General features: G+C 41.5%; 2 protein-coding genes across 3 annotated transcripts; one reads left to right on the top strand and one right to left on the bottom strand.

Moving 5' to 3' along the window:
* The first annotated feature begins 199 nt into the window (after positions 1-199).
* npm1a (nucleophosmin 1a) lies at positions 200-4,984 on the top strand. Of its 2 annotated transcripts, none has more exons than XM_079283016.1 (11): positions 200-355; positions 1,512-1,591; positions 1,949-2,068; positions 2,235-2,328; positions 2,541-2,662; positions 2,746-2,792; positions 2,924-2,972; positions 3,060-3,140; positions 3,271-3,381; positions 3,513-3,587; positions 3,920-4,984. In XM_079283016.1, the coding sequence occupies exons 1-11, from the start codon at positions 307-309 to the stop codon at positions 3,968-3,970; spliced, it is 879 nt and encodes a 292-aa protein (XP_079139142.1). In that variant the 5' UTR covers positions 200-306; the 3' UTR covers positions 3,971-4,984. The 2 variants fall into 2 exon arrangements, with proteins under 2 accessions (XP_079139142.1, XP_079139141.1); XM_079283015.1 differs by having other exon boundaries at positions 2,746-2,795.
* A 1,314-nt stretch (positions 4,985-6,298) lies between these two features.
* LOC306788462 (claudin-7-A-like) lies at positions 6,299-10,482 on the bottom strand. The gene is made up of 4 exons (XM_079284002.1): positions 9,974-10,482; positions 7,724-7,888; positions 7,556-7,640; positions 6,299-7,216 (listed from the first exon to the last, which is right to left on the bottom strand). Exons 1-4 carry the CDS (start codon positions 10,194-10,196, stop codon positions 7,066-7,068), a joined length of 624 nt encoding a protein of 207 aa, XP_079140128.1. The 5' UTR covers positions 10,197-10,482; the 3' UTR covers positions 6,299-7,065.
* Positions 10,483-21,362: the final 10,880 nt, after the last annotated feature.

Here is a 21,362-nt window from a genome sequence, read left to right as displayed (position 1 = left end):
ATATATATACATACCTGTCTGTCTATATTTATATCTATATGTCTATCTGTATTTCTATATATCTATCAATCCATCTGTCATGATTTGCAGTGTGCACTGTTCATTGTGTTACACTTGATGGCGCTGTTTCTTTTCAACGTGTCTTGTTTGCTTTCTTTCTTTCTGCGTGAAACAGAGAAGAAGAAGAAGAAGAAGGAGGCGGAGTAACACGTTGGTTACTAGCAAGCAGAGGCGCTTTGCTAGCAGTAGTTGGTTGTTGTACCACCGCACACAAGCAGGTCGTCAGCGTTTTAAACCAAAAGAAAAATGAACGGAATGGAAGAGGAATCAATGACTCCACAGACGTTTCTTTACGGTAAGAGATAACTTCTGCATGTCGTGTGATGTCACGGTGTTAAACATGAATGCGACGTGTCTCCATGCGTGCTCATACGAGAAACCGATGAAATGCGTGATTATCTGATTGGTCCTCTTATCATTTTTAGGTAACGTTACTGTTGTCATTAAAACACTGAATGTGTAACGTTTTACGCTGTTAATCATTCAAATATTGTAGCACGAGGTTGAGTGAGTCTTGTCGAAAGCGCGGCTTCACTTCAGTCCTACGTGATGGCGTTACACGTGTTTGACTGTCAACATGGCGGCGCCCATGAGTTCTTAACAATGTTAATATTTCAGTATATATCTGTCCTCTAAACGTTGGAACAGCGTCGGAATTCATTTACACATATTGATTTTGTTAACCGAACACCGCGAGTTTGACTTTTAACACGAGAGATTTTAACTCGTGAGGAAGAGCCATCACAACGTGGTTTCTAACACACGCGGACGCTGCGGAATAAAGTAGACCTCTTCCTTCGTATTTCGGTCACTTCGTTTGTTTGGCGCTATCCAAGCAAACGTTTTTGCTAATAACTTATAAATAACAAATATTTAAAGTCGCACTTTAAGTGTTTTCTTTGGATGATCTGCATCTCTCCGTCCCGTCACCTCGTTTAACCTTTCGATGGCTCATCGTGGGATGGAAACTATATTTAACCATTGTGAGATATTTAAAGTGCAGGAAAATGTTCCAGCCAGGAGATAATAAGTTGATTAATTCACCACCGTTTCTGCTTAGATCTGTATTAACTATTTAGGAAGTATAGTAAAAGATAAATCTGACTTTGTGCCAACAGTCCACCACCTTGTTTATAACGACGCATAAGACACCCATTAGTTCTGTTAATTTGAACATGTTTTTCATGAAATTATTCTTCTAACTGAGCCAACACCATGTGGAAATATTCTGATCAGCAGTCTGTATGGCTCCCCCTTGTGTACATTGAAGATATAGCACCGTGCTCCCTGCAATGAGGTCACCACCCACAATATATATACTTGCCTTTTTTTTTTTTTTTAAAGCAAATTACTAACATGTCAAAATAAAATCTCAGTATTTCTATGATTTTTGAATGATTGTTAAGAGTGCTTTGTGTAAGTTGTTTTCGTGTTGTATGTCTTTTCATCAGGGTGCGTGCTGGAGGCCGGGAAGGAGGTGGTGTTCAACCCCGAGGACGATGACTTTGAGCATCAGTTGGATCTAAGAATGGTAAGAACCAGGAGATCTAATTAAAGTTTAAAAATATAATAATTTATAAAAATTCTCACAACTTGTCAGAAATTCCTCTGCTGACCACCATTTTAGCTATCTGTGTAACCCCCTTTTGAATTTGTTAACTGCTCTGTAAGGATTATGCCCTTTCTAAATCATATATATATATTAGATTAAACGGTTTGTTAATCGATCAAAAACGCCTGAATGTGGCACAATAAGCTGAATGTGACTCAAGCAAATAGAAATGTTATTGGTAACTTGTAGTTTAATTAAATGTAAGACAGGATGCGCCTCTACCTCGGGTCGGGTATGAAAGTTAATTACAGGCAAGTGCCCCCCCCCCCCCCCCAGGCCTGCGTGGACCCCGGTACCAAAGACGAGCTTCACATGGTGGAGGTGGAAGGACAAGACTCAGAGGGTCAGAAAATCAAAGCTGTGCTGGTCTCGCTGAAGCCCTCTAACCTGCCAAGTGTGAGTACACTTCTCACGTGCGGAGTCTGTAACGGTTTCTTCTCATTGTGTTTTTAAAGTTTGTGTCCCTTTCAGCCGCCCACACACGTTTAAATCCGTAATGGTTGAATGATGCTACTCGTCACCAACATCGGATCAGAAACTGATTTTAAGTCGTTTGTTGCAGGTGTGTCTCGGTGGTTTCACCATCACACCCCCGGCAGTTTTCCGTCTGAAGGCCGGTGCCGGTCCAATCCACATCAGTGGACAACACATAGTCAGTGAGTATTTGTCACCAGAGTATGCAGATGTTTTGCCTGGTCAGCGTGGTTTATTGTGTGAGGGGGGGGGGGGGTGGTGGTGGTGGTGTTTCATTAGTAACTCATTTTTTAAAGGTTGAATAAACATATTATTTTTCATAGCGCAGTATATCCGTTTGGTTTAGACGGTAGTGTTAAAATCTCGTCTGATAATAGTTATTTCCTTTTTAAAGTGATGGATGCCGATCAGTCCTTTGAAGAAGAAGATGATGATGACGATGAAGTGGAGGAGGGGGTGGAATGTTGCCCAGCATCAAAGAAAAGACCCGCTTCCTCCCCTGCCCACAAGTCTCAGGTTTGTTTTACATCCATCACTGTTTTACGCTCAAACTGGTCAAAATGTAAATGTCCGTAACCCACTTTTTACCTCCTTTACAGAAAAAGATGAAAATGGAGGAGGAGGAGGAGGAGGAGGATGATGATGATGAGTGAGTGATGCTTCACACACATTTACATATGCAGATTAAGTATCTGTATGTTTTTGGTGAAAGACTGAACCGTTCGCATTGCATTTGAAGAGCGTCATGGCACAGTGTTTGTCTTTTGTTTTGTTTAGGGATGAGGAAGACGAGGAGGAGAGTGAGGAGGAAGAGTCACCTGTTAAGGCAAGCCCCGATTTTCACACGGTTGTCATTTCCAGCTGAATGACTGTGCAGTTTGTTTTCTTACCAGCATCTCTTTGTTTGTCACAGGCCAAGGCCACGCCTACCAAAAAACAAGCCCCGGCTCAGAATGGCAAGAGCCCGAATCCCAGCACTCCGTCCAAGAATCAGGTGACTGTTAGACTTCATAAAGTAACCATTGGCTGTAGCCGGTATATTCCAAACATATGCTTGATCCTATCCAATATCTCCAAGTGATAAAGTCTTCTCTCTGAATATCTTCATGTGATGTTCATTACAGGACAAGAGCCCTAAAGGTAAGGGTGGAAGGTCACCTAAGATCCCCACAACTCCCAAAGTGGTTCTAACGCTCCCTGAGCTGAAAGCCAAGATCACAGAGTCAATGACTAAGGTTGGTGTCCCGATGCGTCAGTGTATTGTTCTATCGCTACGCTTGTTTCATTATTACCTGAAAGAGTGATGTGTGGTGTGACGGCAGATGTTTACATTTGCTCATTTGTTGTAATTCTTTCCATTTCACAGGGAGTGACATTGCCTAAAAACCAGGCCAAGTTTGAGAACTTTGTGAAGAACGGTCACAACGTCTCTGACTCCAAGGTACACCTGACATTTATCATCCAAATCTGAACCAGTGGTCTATATGAATAATGTATCTTAGTATTGAGATAAAAAATGTTGTGTCCTATTAGAAGTTGGGTGTTATGTTTGTGGTTAAAACCGGCCCAGTCTCTGTTGCGTTTCTATTTTTGGATCCTACAGTTCTGTTCAAATCAATACAGTAGATTATTTGTATTTGTACAGGAGCAGATCAGAAAAGCTCATCTACACGTTTGTAAAGTGCTCGTTTGGTTTAGATTCTCCCTTTCTAAGGAGCCACTTTAAATGTCTGCCACATGCTTTTCCAACACTTCTGTTTTGTTCTTCTTCAGATGGTTGCGGAGATGTGGAAGTGGAGACAGGCCATGATGGAGGCTAAATAACTGTCTGTCGTTTTATTATCTCTTTTTATGACTTTGTTTCTACCCATAGCGCCTCTCAAACCCTCTGAAAGCAAATTCTGGTCAATAATTCTATGTCTGGTCCAGAGACGAGAGAGTGATGAGGCGTAGTCTTTCCTCCTCATCACCCTCTCACTGGGGAAGACTAACTATTCGGTTTGTTGAATGAACCAGCTTCTGTTCTCGCTAGATTGTTGGCACCAGAGTATGGAAGACATGTTCATTTTTTTTTTTTTTTAATATACAGTAAAAGGTTAATTCGGCTTCTATACAAACTCGCACAGGACTATTAACGATGCAAATACAGAAACTTTCAGCTCGAGCTGGACATGGCGACACCATTTTAAGCAGAACCTTTTGGCTGACATCAGCAGTGATGGTGATACTGATTGGGCAGTATTCATGTTTCTAGCGTTGCCCACCATGAACATAAATAATTGCACTTTTTGAAATGTTTTGAATGTGAATGCTATCGAGAGATTCCTGAGGTCAAGATCCCACGACTACAAATTGTCCACGTAGCATAATGGATGCATGTAATTCATGTATTCGTCCGTCCAGAAGTATCAAACATTAGGTGTAGAGCAGCAAGCTGCGTTAACCCTTTGAGGACGGCGTCCTGCACATTTCAGCGTGTGATCGCGCTGTTTCGGTTCTTTGCATTGCCATGACTACTTACGGTTAGGTACTTTGTGACTTACTGAATTAGTTCATTTTTAAAAAACATTTTTAGTTGCTTAACCAGTTTACAAACAAGGGTGTGCAGGTGTTAACACAAAAATTGTCCACCTGTACTCAAGTTTGAGGAGGCCTCAACTTCTGTGCTCATGGGACCAGTTAGAGAAATATTTAAAATGTAGCTGGTGCGGCCCGTTAGAGCAGAAGACCATTCCACGTTCTCAAGAAACACGTGTTTGTATGAGTTAACATAATGCTGTGGGTTTGAATGGACTATACCGAGATTGATTCACGAAAATAAAATACTGTTTAAGCGTTTCCTTTGTTCTAGTCCTTTGTTCTATTTGTCTGCCACGGGACTCAGAATTTGACCTACGGTATTCTGAAGATGAATGCAGGTATTTGATTTAGAGTGTGCAACGATATACTATGGAAGGGTTAAAGTTTCATGCAGGGAGAATTGTCTTTGTGTGACGACAGTTGAAAGACACAATGAGAAGGCCAGTTCAACACCATTACGCCCGCTCTGCTCATGTTTACCTTTAATGATCTGATAAATGACCATTTCTATAGAGCAGTGCATCATTTACTGTCTGTGATAAAAGGGTGCTGCACAGTGATTATTATTTGGTGACTAATGTCCTGGATTTACTCGGGAGGACTTTCTTCCCTCAGTTCGCTGATTATCATCACTTTCTTATAAACTAATGGCGAATGGTAAGTGTAGGATAAGCAGAGGTTTCTTTTCTAGTGTTTTCATGAGTTTGAAGTAGTTTTATGGATCACTGAATCAATTCATAATCAAGCGCATCCCCCTTCGCAGTGTAGATGTATACTAGTATGGCAATAGAGTTAAACCACTAGAGTTCTCTGCTGTGGTTGCATTGTGTGTTTATAGGGCAGAGGCAGACTGAGGTCAGATGGTTTGGTCACTTAGGAGTGAAACCATCATTACTTTCTGGATCTGGCCTGAGGTAAGAATAAGATGAGAACAGAAGGAAAAGGAGAACTAGAGCAAGACTACGGGGTCTAATAACTCAGTATTGACTGAAATCATGTGAGATGTAAAGACGAGGATTCAGGTGAAAATGAATTAAAAACAAAGCAGATCTGAGCCGGCCTAAACTATACTTTTACTGAGCCTTGAAAATATACATTTTTATGGAAAATACTTTCATCCACCCGTGTAGTTCGTATAGAGTACCTACCCCAACTAAATGTAGTTACATAAACACACCACCAGGTGGCAATAGAACCAAAGCATCTTTCATTTTGTTGGCCATTATGAGGCTGTGCATCCATCAAACCAGAGCAAGATGGCTTCCGGGCAGAGTAAAGTGGCTCTGATGAGTTCAGGTTCCTGCCTCTGTAGGAGGATCAACTGCAACCCGAGTCCGTTTACCCACCAACATCTCTAAACGGAAATATGCTGCTGCATGTCAGCTGTGTGATGACCCTGTTACCAACTACCTCAAAGCATTAGTCCTTTCCATATTGTGTTATTGGTGCATAGAGCATCCATTTGTTCGGCAATTTTTGAAACGTAGATATTTAAACTGTTTAAATGGTAAAGTACTTCCTTGTATGCATGTACAGTTAATTTCTGTTAAGGCATTTCAACAGGACAAACTGTAAATTTTACATTTTTATTTTATGTACAACAAACTCATCACAATTTTAAGAGTTAAAAAAAAAAAGTATTCAGAGTGCAGCAACAGCTTTTGTGACTTAAAAAAAAAAGAAAAAAACCCAGCAATAAGCCAGGCACATTGACAAACAGTAACAAATGAACAGCTCACATCGGTCATGCTGTAAGTCAGCAAAAACATGGCAAGTTGAGTAAAAGTATTCAGTATTCTTTATTTGACATATAGTTACAATTTCGATCCGGCACGTGATTGAATCTAAATGGACTACAGTGGTATGGAGGGATTTGTAGTTTTCATATAAATGGAAATAATGGGAGCAAGTTGCTGCTCAGGTGCTAAAATGATGAACTACTGCGTGTTCGGCCGACAGTCATTAATGGTGTAAGAGTCGTCTATTGCCACATCAGGGTTGTAGTCTGTGCATTCAAACCATTTTTCCCCAAAACACTCTACATTCTAATGCACTAGCATACGATAAGTTGCATAATATCAGGTGTGCGTCACCTTCATTTTAACTTAGTGCTTTACAGGCGTCAACTAAGTGGATAGCTTACTACATGGCGTACAAATCAAGCACCAACTGTAGCTCCGGACAGGGCAAGGCCAATCAGCCATTATTAAAAACTTGAATGTGTTTGTTCAAATATTACAGTAACATCACGGGGAAGCTCTGAAGAAACTAACATATCAAAATTAAATTTAAACAAAGTTGGACTCGCACGAATGTCAAAGTGTTCATTTTCTAACAACTCAAACGTATTCCTTGCTGCTGGGGGGTCTGGAGATGCCGTACTTCGGCATTGCCTTTTCTCTTGGGCAGGACGCTGCAAGCATGCCGCCTCCCACTATAGCCAGGAACGATCCAGCCCAGGCAATGAAGATGGCAGAACCAAACTCGTACCTTCAGGGAGAGAAGTTAAGAGTTAGTCAAAAAGGGTTAACTGATGCCAGCAGAGCTCAAGACTGATACAAAACAAACTCGCCCCAATACATTCAGCAATGTATTTCACATGGCTGGACACATGTAAAAGTGTGCGTGGAGAAGGGGCAGGAGGGAGAGCTTAAAGCCTAAATAAACCAGCAGGTCGAACATGTTTGGAGACATTGAAAATGTAGAACACTAAATCCACCACACTGGAAATTACACATCAATATTTTTACGTTTTAATTCTCACGAGTGCCTCTGCAGAAGACAAAAGCGGGGCACAAAGGCTTTCAGCTGAAATTCTAATGAACTTACTTGGTATTGACGGGGGTGAAAGGGTTGTAGAAGGCTTGGATGATATCGTGAGCATACCAAGAGCAGGCGACAATGGCACACAAAGCTGTGGGAACGTAGAGAAGAACCTCATTTAAACTGTCACGAGTCAAGGAAATGACAAAATAAAAAGATAAAATGGCTTCTTACATCCAATCAGGATGATGATGCCAGCAGCCATGGCAATGCGGGATTTGCGCACTTTGTCATCTCCTCCACAGTTGGTGCACTTCATTCCCATGCAGGCTGCGCCCAAGCCGGCCGCCAATACGATGATACTCACGATCATGAGAGCGCGGGTTGCCTGGAGGGGACCTGGATAAGAGGACAGGACGGGGTTAACCTAGCAGTTATTGTGTCTTCAACGGTCATTAAAAGTCGCTACACCGGGTCACGGGTGTGGCAAGACTTGGGCTTTACTAGAGTAAAACAACAAACAGCGATTTCAAATTCATTTCTGCAGCGACGTGTGGTGATTAAAAGCCTCAACTTATGTTTTGCATAGTTTCTTTTATGCAGTTTGAAGCCACCGAACAAACACTTCAGGTACAACAGAGCGGCCTCTGTCTCATCGCCGCTCCCTATAACAACGAACCACAGAAACTGGCTCTAACCGGAAGCCTAAAGAAACTACAGGGGGGGGGGGGGGGGGGGTGTGGGCTTCTAGGAAACAGGTCTAACCAGGTTTCAGGTTTCAATATAAGGAAGACGCTCCCAATTTCAATTTCAGGAACTCACAGACTGCTTTTCAGCAGGTGGACATTTTGCAGCTTCAACCGACCCCCTCTAGAATGTGAGGAATGCGGCTTAAACTCAAGACTCAATCTAGTGATCACATTTCCCCCTGTTTTGACACCAATAGTTCCTAAAAGTCAGGTTTGTGTCAGTGGGATTTGAGCGGGTATTTTCTGAATACCGCTTATTTGTTCACGTGCTTCATATCTAACCACCGCAGCTGTAAGCACACAACGTTTATCAAAGTTGGTTCGTGTTCATGTTTGAAGAGGCCGATAAGAAACGGTGTGCTGCAATTGTTTTAATCAAATGTTTTGATAAGCAAAATAAAATGAACTACCAACATACACTATATGGCCAGTTGGTGAACTTCTCTCTAACTCAAGTAAGATACAGATCTGAGCACGTTTCAGAGAGTCCGTTGAGCCACGATGAACACACAGGGAGGGGCAGATACACTAAAGTGCTCTCACGGTTTCCCTGTGACATTCAGGCCGTTTACACCCGAGGGCAATCTGTCAACTAGTTGAATTTTAAACATGTACAATCCACCTTACATGCCGGCAATGACCCAATTACTGCTTTAACAAAACAGTCATAAAGACAGATGCAGCACATGGACTTTTTTGGGGAGGGGGGGAGGGGGGGGGGGCTTTACAGAGGAAATGTAACAATTGTTACAACTTCTCCCTTTAGCATTTGATCTTTTACTGATGGCCTTCATGATTACCAATGAATAACCGGTTCCCTTTTAATTTGTTTCTCCAAAGCACCAACACTGCCGGTCACATACCACAGCCTTTTGTATTCTTACGCAGGTGTTGGTGCTCAAACTGAAACTGAATGCTGTATTTATCTTTCCAGATTATATGAATGCAGGGACGACTCAAAGTTGTTGGGCACCAACACACAGCAAAAGAATGGCTTTGTGTTGGTTCGATGCCCGTGCGGGCCAAAGACAAAGCCGCTGTTTGTGGGGGCTGGTATGCAGACCTGTTGACTAAACAGTGGCTCATACAGGTGTTTAACCAGTGGCTGTGCTGCGTAATGCAAGGCCTACACTACACTACAGGGGTTTCCACACATGGCCTGCAGGATAATCATGGCCTAGGTGTAGAAGTGCAGCACACAGCCTATCAAGTGGAAATAATGTAAAAGAATTAAGCGTGTGGCCTGTATTGCGCAGTGCAGGTGAGGCCTCGTGGTGAGGTTTGAACAAAAAGACCATTCGGAGTGAATAAAATGGCAGTTAATAAGTGACTAAACCGGTTTGCCCAAGCCACAGGGATCTGGTAACCGTTTAGAGTTGTAAACGCTCAGGAGTATCTGCAGAAAATGGCTGAGAGAAAAGAAGCTTCTGTATTCCAACAGGTGCATGTCGGTTTTACATCATTTCCTGGTACACTTTCGTGTATTAAACAGTCCGTACAATTTACTTTAAACCCAGTTCAGCCACCAAGATAAGCTTCGAATGACAAATTACTTTCTTTTTTTCAAAAAGGTACTTTTTTGGAACAGGAAAAAGGAAGATTTAACAGCTCTTCAATAGCTTTCAAGCCAACGGTCCTCCCTATAATATGATAAAAAAAAGTATCTTATAATTTTAAAACTTAAAAAGGAAAAAACAACAACTTCGACATTGAATCCAATAAACGGGTGACTTACCGCTGAGCTGCAGGATTGAGTCGTACACTTTGCACTGGATTTGGCCTGTGCTCTGGAAGGCGCAGGACATCCACAGTCCTTCGTACATCGCTATCGCCGTGATGATGTTGTCCCCGGCGTAAGAGGACATCTTCCACTGGGGCAGAATTGTGCCAATTATCAGTCCAATTAAGCCGATAAGGGCCAGGGCGAAACCCAAAATCTGCAGACCCGAGTTGGCCATTTTTTTTTCTTCTTTTCACTACTTCTTCGACTTGACGGCGAATCAACAAAGACGACGTCCACCTGCTGCGAAGGCACAAATCCCCCACTCCTCTACAAAGCGCCGGTGTTCGGCGAAGTCTGCGTTGTTTCTGACAAAGTTAACTCTTCCGTTACTCTCCGTTTCTACCTATTCCTCAGCTTTCTCAAGTGACTTTAGCAGAACACGGCGCCGTTTCAATGTATAAAGTCTCTCGGAGATTCGTCACGCACCTGTCTCTCTGCCGCACCTTGAATGGGTAGGGAGTTACGGGAGCGAGCTTTTTTTGGGCGGTTTCTGTCACAGGTGGGCGGGGACGCGCACGTAGTTTCGACTCATCAGCCGTAGCGGCAGACACCTGAAGTTTCATGACGTGAGCGCTTCCTGAAACAGACCCACGCTCACAGAGAGACACCACATGGAAGAATGTATATTTAGGTTATGATTATCTGGTTTGTGCTATTTCTGATATGATGACACAGAAACTCATCTGATGTTAATGTTGCAAATGCTAAATTCACAATAATGCATATTTTAAAATGTCATACGATTTGATATTACCAAAATAAAACTATAACAGACAGCATTAGTCATAAGAGTGTAAGTCTAACGCGTCTAGTCTAACCACGAGGTGCTTGGTAAGCAGAAAAACACATGAAAATCAGAAATCCACAAGGCATTTTGCAATACTACAATCATATTTTACATTTACAATCCATTAGAGCAATCACATCTGAGATGGCTCCGACACAGTACTACACACAGTGAATTGTAAGCTCATATACTTGGTCAGAAATCCAGCCTCATATAAAATGGAGAAGTTTTTACACATTTTTTGAACAGGTAAGGCACCAAGGAGAGAACCGGGCTTTCATTATGCATGCATAGTTGACTTAACGACATCAGCTTCATGGGTGTCTAATTAAAAATGGTCAAATTGGGGACTTCCATCAAGGTAAGCGGAAGTTGAGTGGAAACATTAAGTTCTATTAAATCACACAAGAGTCAAATCAGATATTTTATTGTGTAATATGATCTCAAGCCATTTCCCAACAGACTATATCGGAACATTTTCTGTAAGTAAGCAGTCAACTAAAGTAACGATGTATTTTGTTGAACTACAGCTGTTAACTTCAGAGAGATTTAACCTCGGCCATATTGATAGTTTTTAATTCATATATTCATGAATTAATTAAATACACATTGAACAATCAATATCTTAACAGCTGGGTGCCAAAAGCTGGGGTATCCACTAACATCAAATATTATTTTTAAAGATGATTCTTTCACACATGTCATTTTGTTGGCTTTGTCATTTTTATGTGTGTGTGTGTGCAACTGTCATGTGCTTGAGTTATAGCACAGATGAAATGGTCCTCTGTATCCTGCTCTGACAGAAGCCTGTGCTTTATCTGCCATAGCTCAGCAGAATTCAACTGAACTGCACTCTGCCATGGACGAGGTACATTTTGAACCCATAGAAAAGTCCACATGCAGCATGCAGCATGCAGCAGGCGTGGCTCACGGGCTCTGAGGCTGTTTGGTTAACAGTTATAAGCATCCCTGCATCGATGCATCCTGTTGTTAAAAGAACATATAGAGCATTTTCAACCATGTCAGATGTACTGCTACTTTGAACGACATTATCACAGGTACTTGGAAATCAGAGTGTGAGTCAGGGCTTCCCGAGTCTGGTTTAGCTGATCCCTGATCCTGTATTGACTCAAGTGTTAATAGAATGAAAAAGAATGTTTGACTGAAACGTTCCCTGTCAAAGGGCATGAGAAGGACTCTGCCTTTGATCAAGGCATTCTCCTGGTACACCTACTCACTGGTCAATAGAATGTGTTTGTACCAGCCAGCTCTTCTGACTCTGTTTAGTATGAGTAACTCTCACTTCCCCTTCACACTCCTCTGGTCTAGTGCTTTTCCTGTAAATCATTCATTGGTGTGTTTTACTGTCTGTTTTGTAACCATTATTCTCCATCAGAGAGAATTCTGTCTTTACTTATTTCTGATCACGTCAGGACTTGGAGGCAAAAGAAAACCTTTGAGTAGAATCCTTCATTAAAGTAAACACCTTCCTCCTGGCACACGAACAAAGTGGAGATCTAAGAGGCTGGGAGTTTTATTTTCAGGAACACAGCAGCCTGAGGGAGAATCGCTCTCACATCACAGTTTGTTCTCTTCACTATGACAACATGAGAGGAAATCCCGGGACTTTAATCCCAGTTTTCAGCCGGATAGAGATAAAGTGTTGTTCACCATGTCCTATTGTTTCTCTGTTTTGTTATGTTTTCTTTTTTTGAGAACTGGATGTTCGAACTTAAATCTGTAACGGTGTAATGGTGATATTTTTAAAGTGTGCAGATACATGTGTGACAAACAGGTGTTATTGGGCACCAGCTGATCTCTATGCACGTTATTAGAAACTAAAATGTGCCGTAAAAAAAAAGATCTCCACACACAAGCGAGCCCAACAAGCACAGGCATGTGAGTTTCTCACACACTTTTACTCGATTGCATCATAACATCTAAACATCTAGAGTGGTAGTCAGGTTCAGATATTACGATGATACTTGCGCAACATTGACACTTCTCAGATTGATACCAGTCGCTCGCTGAGTCATCAGATACTGTAGGGGAAGACACAGGAAGTAAGACGCAAATATAATTTACTTGTATAAGTTTCTTAACTCGTCAGATGACTCACCAAAATGGAAAACAGATGACACTGAATGCAACAATGCACATGTGTTTATTCTGCTGCACAGGGTGTGTCAGCTCTGGGTCAACTGTCAGTCCTCTTCAAACATGCATTTACAATGCTCAAATCCCAGGTCAATCCCGGGTCAACACAAATACAGTTCGTTTCAGTTTAATGGTTTTAATGATTTTGACTGCAAGTGAATTTGTTCTGAGATTAGGTTATGTACATCTACTGGCAATGTCATTTCATAAAATGGTTCACGCTATTTAAAAGATTTTCCCGATCGACTAATGATATAAAGGTTGATTTGACTTAAATGATTACCTTCCTGTAAGTCTTTCCACTAACATCCTTCGATATTTTGAGTCATTGTTCTTTTTTCACTTTGATCAGATGTTTTCCAGTCAGGATTCAACCTCTCTGCCTGACTCTTGAGTATTGATGAGTGTGCATGTTGTATCATGATAGGAAGTCGGCTGTGAAGAGCAATGCTGCCACCTGGCGGATACTGTGAGTATAAAACAAAGATACAAACACTGCCATTATAGCTCTTTGGCCGAATAACCAGCATCATATATGCTTGTTTACTCATTCTGTACAAATGGAGCAGACAACCACGTTCAAGGACAATTTCAGGTGGATTTCTAAAATAATATATTCAACTTTTAAAGTATACGCTCTCATATTAAAAGTGCACAATTATTTTACGGTTAAAATATAAAGAATAGAATGAAGATATGACTGGACGTCATGTGACTGCATTGGGAACTATAGTCTGGATATTTATAGCCTACATGTTCAACCTTGAAAAATAAGATAAAAGATCATTTAAAACCAGAAAACCACTCCATCAATTTGACATGAATCATATATTGAGTAACAGTTGTTTGTTTGTAGGAGCTACAAAATCTATTTCAAGCCACAAGAAGGAGCAATACAAACCACAAGGGGTCATTCGGCCACGCATAGTGATGTATTAAAATAATGCTCCTGTAGAAAAAACAATGGAGGTTCCTTCAATGCCAAAATACTTTTTTGTTCCATTTCGAACCATTACTATCAGTGTTTTACAAAAATGTATTCATTTGAAAAGGTGATGGAATTGTGAATATTGTGAAAGGAGCAAACACACACTTTCCTCGAATCAGCAGTCTCACTTAAAATGGTTTTCGCCTGTAAAGAACTACACATATATACTGTAAGCTATGGAACATAATCAACAATGATCAGACAGTTAAAAGCATTTGAATTACATCCAAATGTGCATGTATTTCATTTTGTCCCTGAACTAGAATTGCATGTATTATGTTTAATGGCTTGGTTAAAGCTACAGCTGTTGTGCTTGAGATGATCCACATTGTAGCGAATATAGATACTCTCTCCATTTATAGTCAATTCATCAAATAATGACTGAAACATATAATTCATTATTAAACTCCAAATAAAGATTATTTGTCATTTGCATGATAAAATACCAAAATACTTGTTGCATGATCTCATTTGTCAGTTGATCTTACTTTGTATTAGTTTCTCATCGATATATTTTGCTTCAGATCAATTATTGAAACATGATATATTTCCATGTTTGTTACCTTCACCGCACAATAAAACTTCCCACGGTTGTGATTTTCCCACGTCGGTTCAAATTTAGCATGTAAGATGCCTTGAACGGGACACATGGGCATGCTGAGGGTAATTGGTTCCTCCAGCTATCGTGAGAACTATATTTGGTTTAATGCCTTAATCCGTATTTGCCGCATTAATAAATATAATGCTCCATTCAGCCTGAGCGCAGACTGCTCCTCTCTGTGTGGGCTTGCTGAGAGTAATCTTTTAGAAATGCGCGAGTCGTGCTCACGAGATTTGAGATGTACCAGTAAAGCGCGGGGAGGATGAGAGGAGGAAACAGGAACATCTGACCCGGGCTGAGGCCATGTCTCAAAGGGGGGGGGGACAACCCGGGGCGGCTCACAATAATCTCCCAGATCACATGCTGTTCAACTTCAGCTTGTTCTGGAGAATGACTTGTAGCTTAATTACCCCAGTCGGTGGGGCACGAGCCATCATCCGTTTGCCACGGTTATCACCGAGACACTGTAGTGTCTAATTGGCTGCTGGGTTGTGAACTAGAAGTAATTGCAGCATTTCATCCCTCTGATGTGTTTTGATTGAATAATCTTGGTGCTTTGAAAAGACAGACGATCCTTCAGACGGATGTGAGTTTGTTCGTCTCAGACCAGATGAACACTGCGTAATGTCTGGGCAGATTCACATCAACGTTTTTCATGCGTCTTCATGCTTCATGTTCATGCTTCACGTGGAATCACCTGACGGATGACCGATCTGTGTTTGTGTTCAGTGATTTGTAAAGCTTTAATGTGGTTGATATCTAAGAAGAGGTGATGCAAAGAGGGGTGAATGATGGTGGTGTGAAAGGCCATGTGCCAGATTTAAGCCCGCTTTTTAAAGATGACGGAAAACCTCCCAAGATCACAGCGGGTGCAATTAGTTTTAATAAATAAAAGCATCTAAATGTGATTTTGTAGGCTTTTACTTCGAGCTACTCTGTTCAAAGAGAGTCAGATAAGCTTAACGAGGCCGTTTTTGATGTTGCCGCATGACACTTGAAAACCTTCTATAAATAAACCCCCATTGTTCCACAAGTACTGCCAGGCAGTACACAACACTACACATAAATATCTAATTACGAAGGGGAAAACAACATATCAGGAGGCTTCCATCCCCTCCGTTGATTTGAGCATGTTGGGGAATTGGGAACCGCGGGGTTTGCCGGTTCAAGTACCCACAAGGACTAAGTACAGAGTGGGGACTGGCCAATGTGCCTTTGAGCAAGGAACCGAACTGCTGCCCATGCAGTGAGGCTCTGACATCTCCAGACGTAATGCATGTGTATATTTGGGACTGTATGTGTGAATATCAGTAGGCCAAAATATATACAGCAACACAGGGATTGTGGGATTAATAAAGTATACATTATTATATGCGCTGTCATGGAAGCAGGATCCCCGGTGTGTGTGGTTTGTACAAAGGCCTCTGTAGTCTTAGTATGTGGTGGATCACAACCTCACCTCATTCTATCCAACTTTGAGATGAAGTGTTAGAAAAGCTGAAGTTTGTGTGGATCAACTATAGTTGTGAGCAGGTTTAAAAGCAGGCCATTCTCAGTTTTACATTGCTCACAATTGATACTCTACTGTATTTATGGTGTGACTTGGTTTTATTCTATTGTTACAATACAATTGCCTGCTGCGCCAAACCTACCACACCGTCTCTTAGCTCTGCTCGGACCTTCAGCCACTTATTTAAAAAAACGCTGACACACTTTCTAGGAAAATATGCAGATTACGCAGAACGGTGCCCCAAAGAGGAAACTAATACAGCATTCAAGGCACTTTAAAGGAAATGGGGGTGAAAAAGATGACAAAACATCATCGGGCACTGCAGTGCTTACAATCATACAAATATATTGTTATTTTATTGAATAATATTCAAGAATAAGACATCTCCTTTCAATTCATGGAGGAGTTATTGTAGAAATGTACACAGGTCTGATGGCGAACATGGAGAGAGGGTGAATCGAGGGCTTGTGTCTGTAGATACTGAGAGGGAGTCATCCCCGATGAGCCGAAGAACAGTGACGTATGCATGCTTTGCAAAAAAAGATTCCCTTTGTCAGTCGAGACAATGAGCAGTTATTTGTAGCCTGCAAATCCTGATTGTAGTTTGTTAGCCTGTTGAATTCGTTTCCCTTCCTTGAGTGCAGGCTGGTAGTTCTCATTGCATATTGCTGGTCTTTATTCCCGTTTGTTGCTTCCCGAAGTGGTCAGAAAAAGCCAGTACGTTGCCTAGCCCCTTGCTTTGGCTCTTATTGTAAGGAGTCCAACATGTGTCTAAATCCCTGGTGACACTCGGGAGGTGCCTGAGGATTCAGGCCTTCTCTCTGTGGCTAATCGGTGCCAAGGCCCATTTTCATTTATGGCTTTTTTTCTGTTGTTCTTTTTCTTCTTCTTTTTTTTTACATGGAAGACAAGAAGATCTGAGTTAAAACAAGAGTCCATAGGAGTAGGAGAGAGAGGTTTGAGGGAACTTCCTGGAAGACTTGCGTGACCGTAACTCTGAGACCACCAGGGTCATTGCTGTGTATGACAGGACTCAAATTGGCTAAAGGTTGTAATCCTGCTGTTTTCACTTGAATACATTGCATCTTTCACAAACACACAACTCAGTCGCACAGTGGGATTCAGTTTGGGTTCAGTTCACTCGTGGGGGCGGTTAAAACAGTGCCGACCGAAGACAAAAACATACCACATAGGGAGGGACATTTGGACAGCAACAACAATGATTCCTCTTTCTGAGGAGTCTGCATTAAAAAAGGAAACATGACAAGGTAGCAACAACTGAAAGATAGTGAAGAAAAATCATAAACACCGATTATTTCAACGCATTTCTGAAAAGAATAGAACTGACATGGTACATCAGATATATACGAATTGTATCATTGACATAACATACATGTAAACTGGCAGCATTCCGTACATTTAGGTTGTGTTGTCTGGAAGCATGCTGCTACATTGTGTAGAGATCGAGATCTTATTTAATTCGGTGAGTATCATGCTTTCAATATTTAATACTTCTGAACTGTGAGCATGGCACACATCCATTCTGTACTCTAATTTGAGGACTGATTTATCTTCTTTTTTTATGGGGTTTTGGTTATTCATTTGCAGAAAAAAAATGATAATATCCATAATTTCTAATCCCACTTCTTCACGTTTTTTGTAGAAGGAAAAAAACAAACAGTATTTCCTATTGCTAAGCAGAGTTCTGTTGATCAAATGTAGTGTTAAATGGTACGGAATACTGTTGGGTACCATCAGTAGCTAGCAGTGACATTGTAGTTTTAATAAATAAAACCGTTCAACAGGAGAGCACCAATCAAGTGTAAGGAGCTGTCGCATTTGGAAGTGTTGCACATGAAGCATAAGAAGGGCATTGTAACCACATCAGGAATCCGTTATGCTAGTTATCATCACATCACGGCCTGATGTAAACAACAGAACCTCATTGGAAATTGTATGAAAATGTGAGCGTTGTATCTCAGCACAGTAAAGCAGCTTTGCGTGTGATTGGATTGATGTTCAGAATGTATGCCTACAAACCACACAGTGCTTCTTTCTGCCCCTCATTAACAGCGTCACCTTTTAGCAACCAAGCGCTTCCACTTACACACAGATTCTCTCTACAATAGGACAATTTGCACGGTGAACATTTCAGTGTGCAATATGGTTAGAGCACGTCGGCAGCAGTATTTGGGACGATGTACCCGACTGCAAATAACTGAAGTCACACAATATTAGAATATAACGTTGGAAGGAACTGTGATTTTGGACAGTGACGAGCTTCTGTGTGATCACAAAGGGTCTGTTTTTAAGTTGGATCTTTATGAGAATAGCTTCGGGTCATTCACAAAAAGGACCAGAGCATCATATGAAGTTTTCTAAATTCTTGCCTCTTTAGTTAAACAAAGAAAAAAAAAAGACAACAATAAAAGCATGCGCTTGATAAATTAAAAGATGCATGGCTCGGTATGGTCTCGTGTTGCACACATTCATTTATGCTACAACGGAGCATGGCATTGCGACACTGTATTCAGTTTTCGGCTCTTTGTAAAACACTGCAGATCGAATGCTAACAAGGATTGTTCAACACAAATGTCCCTGGACGTTGGTAGCTGTTGCACAGTGCAATAAAAGCTTTAAATCTCTGCTGCACCGCTCAAACGTAAACATGGGTGATGATGAGTTATCTGCAGTTTAATATCCATTATTGCCTGTTATTCCCACTAACTCTTATAAAGTAGGGGGGGGGGGTTCCCTGTTGGTTTGTTGTGATCTCTTAGGAACCTTCAAATTTTTAAACGCTCCAATCAAAGCGTTGCTTCTAAGGTGCAACGTTCCTCACGCTCTCCAAAGACCACTGCCTTGACGACTACCTTCAGCAGGTACGTGTCTCAGAGGATGGCTGCTGATTCTCACACTGTTTCAAACAAGAGGACACTGTCTCTGTCGGTGTAGAAAAAACACCTTCTCTTGTCGCCCCAACTGGATTCTTTGTTGAGTTCACAGTTCGGAAATCAAACAGCAGCCCTCTGAGTTCATTGTGAGCAAATGGATTTTGCTGTCTCTGGCAGACCTTGGGGAAATGTTTTCTGCACCCATCGCAGGGTGGCTGTTCTCTCGTTTGTGTTTTATTGAGTCTATCGATCATTGTTTCAATCTCCTGCCCTTTCCTTTCCTCTTTGCCTCTTTGTCTTGTCTTATCTTACTCTTAATCATAGATGCACACGCACACACACACACACACACACACACACACACACACACACACAGAAACTGTTAGTATGTACACCTACAGAGAATGTTGAAAAGAAAGTGAATGGGCTGTAGATTCTGTAGGCTGTGGTTAAAAGAGAGCAGTGTAGGAAAGGGATTACGACTTTAAATCTCTCATGCGTGGGCACATAAACCACATTTGTGTTCTCTATTTTCCATGTCGACACCTTTCTGACATCTTACATAACATCGAGCTAGCTTTTTCTGTCTACCTCACGTGAACAATTTATCCCGTAACGTTTACATTCAAGAGCAGAGCTGGTTTCACTGAACGGCTGCGTGAAAGTTCTACTCTCTGTTCCCGCCGCCGCACTAACTTCTCCAAACCTCCCGACATCCTTTGCTTCACATTCATCGTAAAGAACGTCCCGTTCTCTTGACATCTTCCTGTCCTACATTCGACTTCGTTCTTCACTTCACATTCAACATCGGAGCACTTAACATTGTCTGTTCCTGTCTGTCCACCTGCAGTTTCACCATCGCACAACTTACTGTGGCATTCTTCAGTGTTAGGATAGTAAGGACTGGTCGCTTTTTGGGACAGAAACCTATGGAGGATTTGGATCCCTCTGATGTTTAACATGATAAAGTGAGAATTAAATCATGGTCAGTGTTAAGTCCATTAGTTTAATTACTCTTTATCCTCTTTAATGTAAAGTAGAGCGGCAACAATTAGTCTATAAGTCAATGAAAATGGATTAATTGTCATTTTTCAAGCACAAATGTTGCAAAAAAATTACATCAATCTGGGGACTATAACGGGTAATTTATTTTACATTTATTCGACAAAACGATTGACGAAGAAAAATGATAAGCAGATGAATTGATAATGGAAGTAAATATAAGATGCAGCTCTACCATGTAAACCAAGAGGGAAAAAAAGTGCAATATGTCCTTGCTGTCACTCACTCACTGCTTTGCGCCTCCGAATACTTTCCTTTTATAGAGCGGACTTATGCTCAACTTTGAAATGTGATCTGGCTTGAAGAAGCTCCCAGATGGAATACGCAAACATTGAAAACTGTACGAGTAGTGACGGCTCAAATAAGCCTAAATCATTGCATACTGCATGCTGTGCACACACTTTGATATCGTACAGTGGTTAGTAATGCACTGTTAGAAACCATTCCAGGCTGTACCAAATTCACCGGGGAGAGGGAGCGCTAGCTTGTCAAAAATAGAGATTTGTAGGTCTACAATGCAAAATCTGCTACAAGGACAAAATATCCAAATTTGTACTGAACGATATTCCTCCTGGAAAAGCCCAGAAAATTAAAGACTGAATGAAAAAATGCAAAGCTCTCCAACTCATTTCCTCCACAGACCCCCCTATCATAAATAGCTCACAGTGCCTTACATGCCTCTTTGTCTCACATTAATTATCACATCCACATGCCGCATAAAAGCCTGCCAAGAATCTCGCTTTACTTCACCGCAGAAATTCCTTATCGACATTCCTCATGAACCTGCTAAGCCTTCACTCTTTCTAAATAACTGCCTCCATGCGCCGACCTCTTTAAAATTCAACGCACTGTGTTTTCCGACTTGCTCTCGCCCTCAGCACAGCACATTCGTAGAGCCTCCGTTTCACATTCTGTACCCTCCTCTTCACATCCTGTTGCCATTAAAAGTGGAGCCCATCCCAATGCTTTGAACCTCCTAGAGATTATCTGTGATTGTTAGCGACCATATAATGAGCAGTTTTTCCATTTTGCCCTCCACATCTCCACGGCATTGCTCTTCCTGACATAACAAGGGACTCGCTGCTCGTTTGGTTGTGGTATGCATGCAAATTCACGCTTGACTGAACATTGTGGTGACATTGTTTGTACCCTCGGTGGGTGACCAGTGCAGAGAGCAACCACAACAGCAGCCAGCGTCAACGTTTCAAGCCGAGACCCTGACAGCTCCCATTTAGAAGCCTCAGCTTCTATCAGGTCATTGCATGTTTTTCTCGAATTGCATCTGATTGAGAGACCCAGTGCAAAGCAAAAACGTTAGTTGATTGAAATTTATGAAAGTATT

The sequence above is a fragment of the Melanostigma gelatinosum genome (assembly GCF_949748355.1).
Source record: "Melanostigma gelatinosum genome assembly, chromosome: 14".
NCBI lineage: Eukaryota > Metazoa > Chordata > Actinopteri > Perciformes > Zoarcidae > Melanostigma > Melanostigma gelatinosum.
This window is presented reverse-complemented; position numbering and strand designations above follow the sequence as displayed.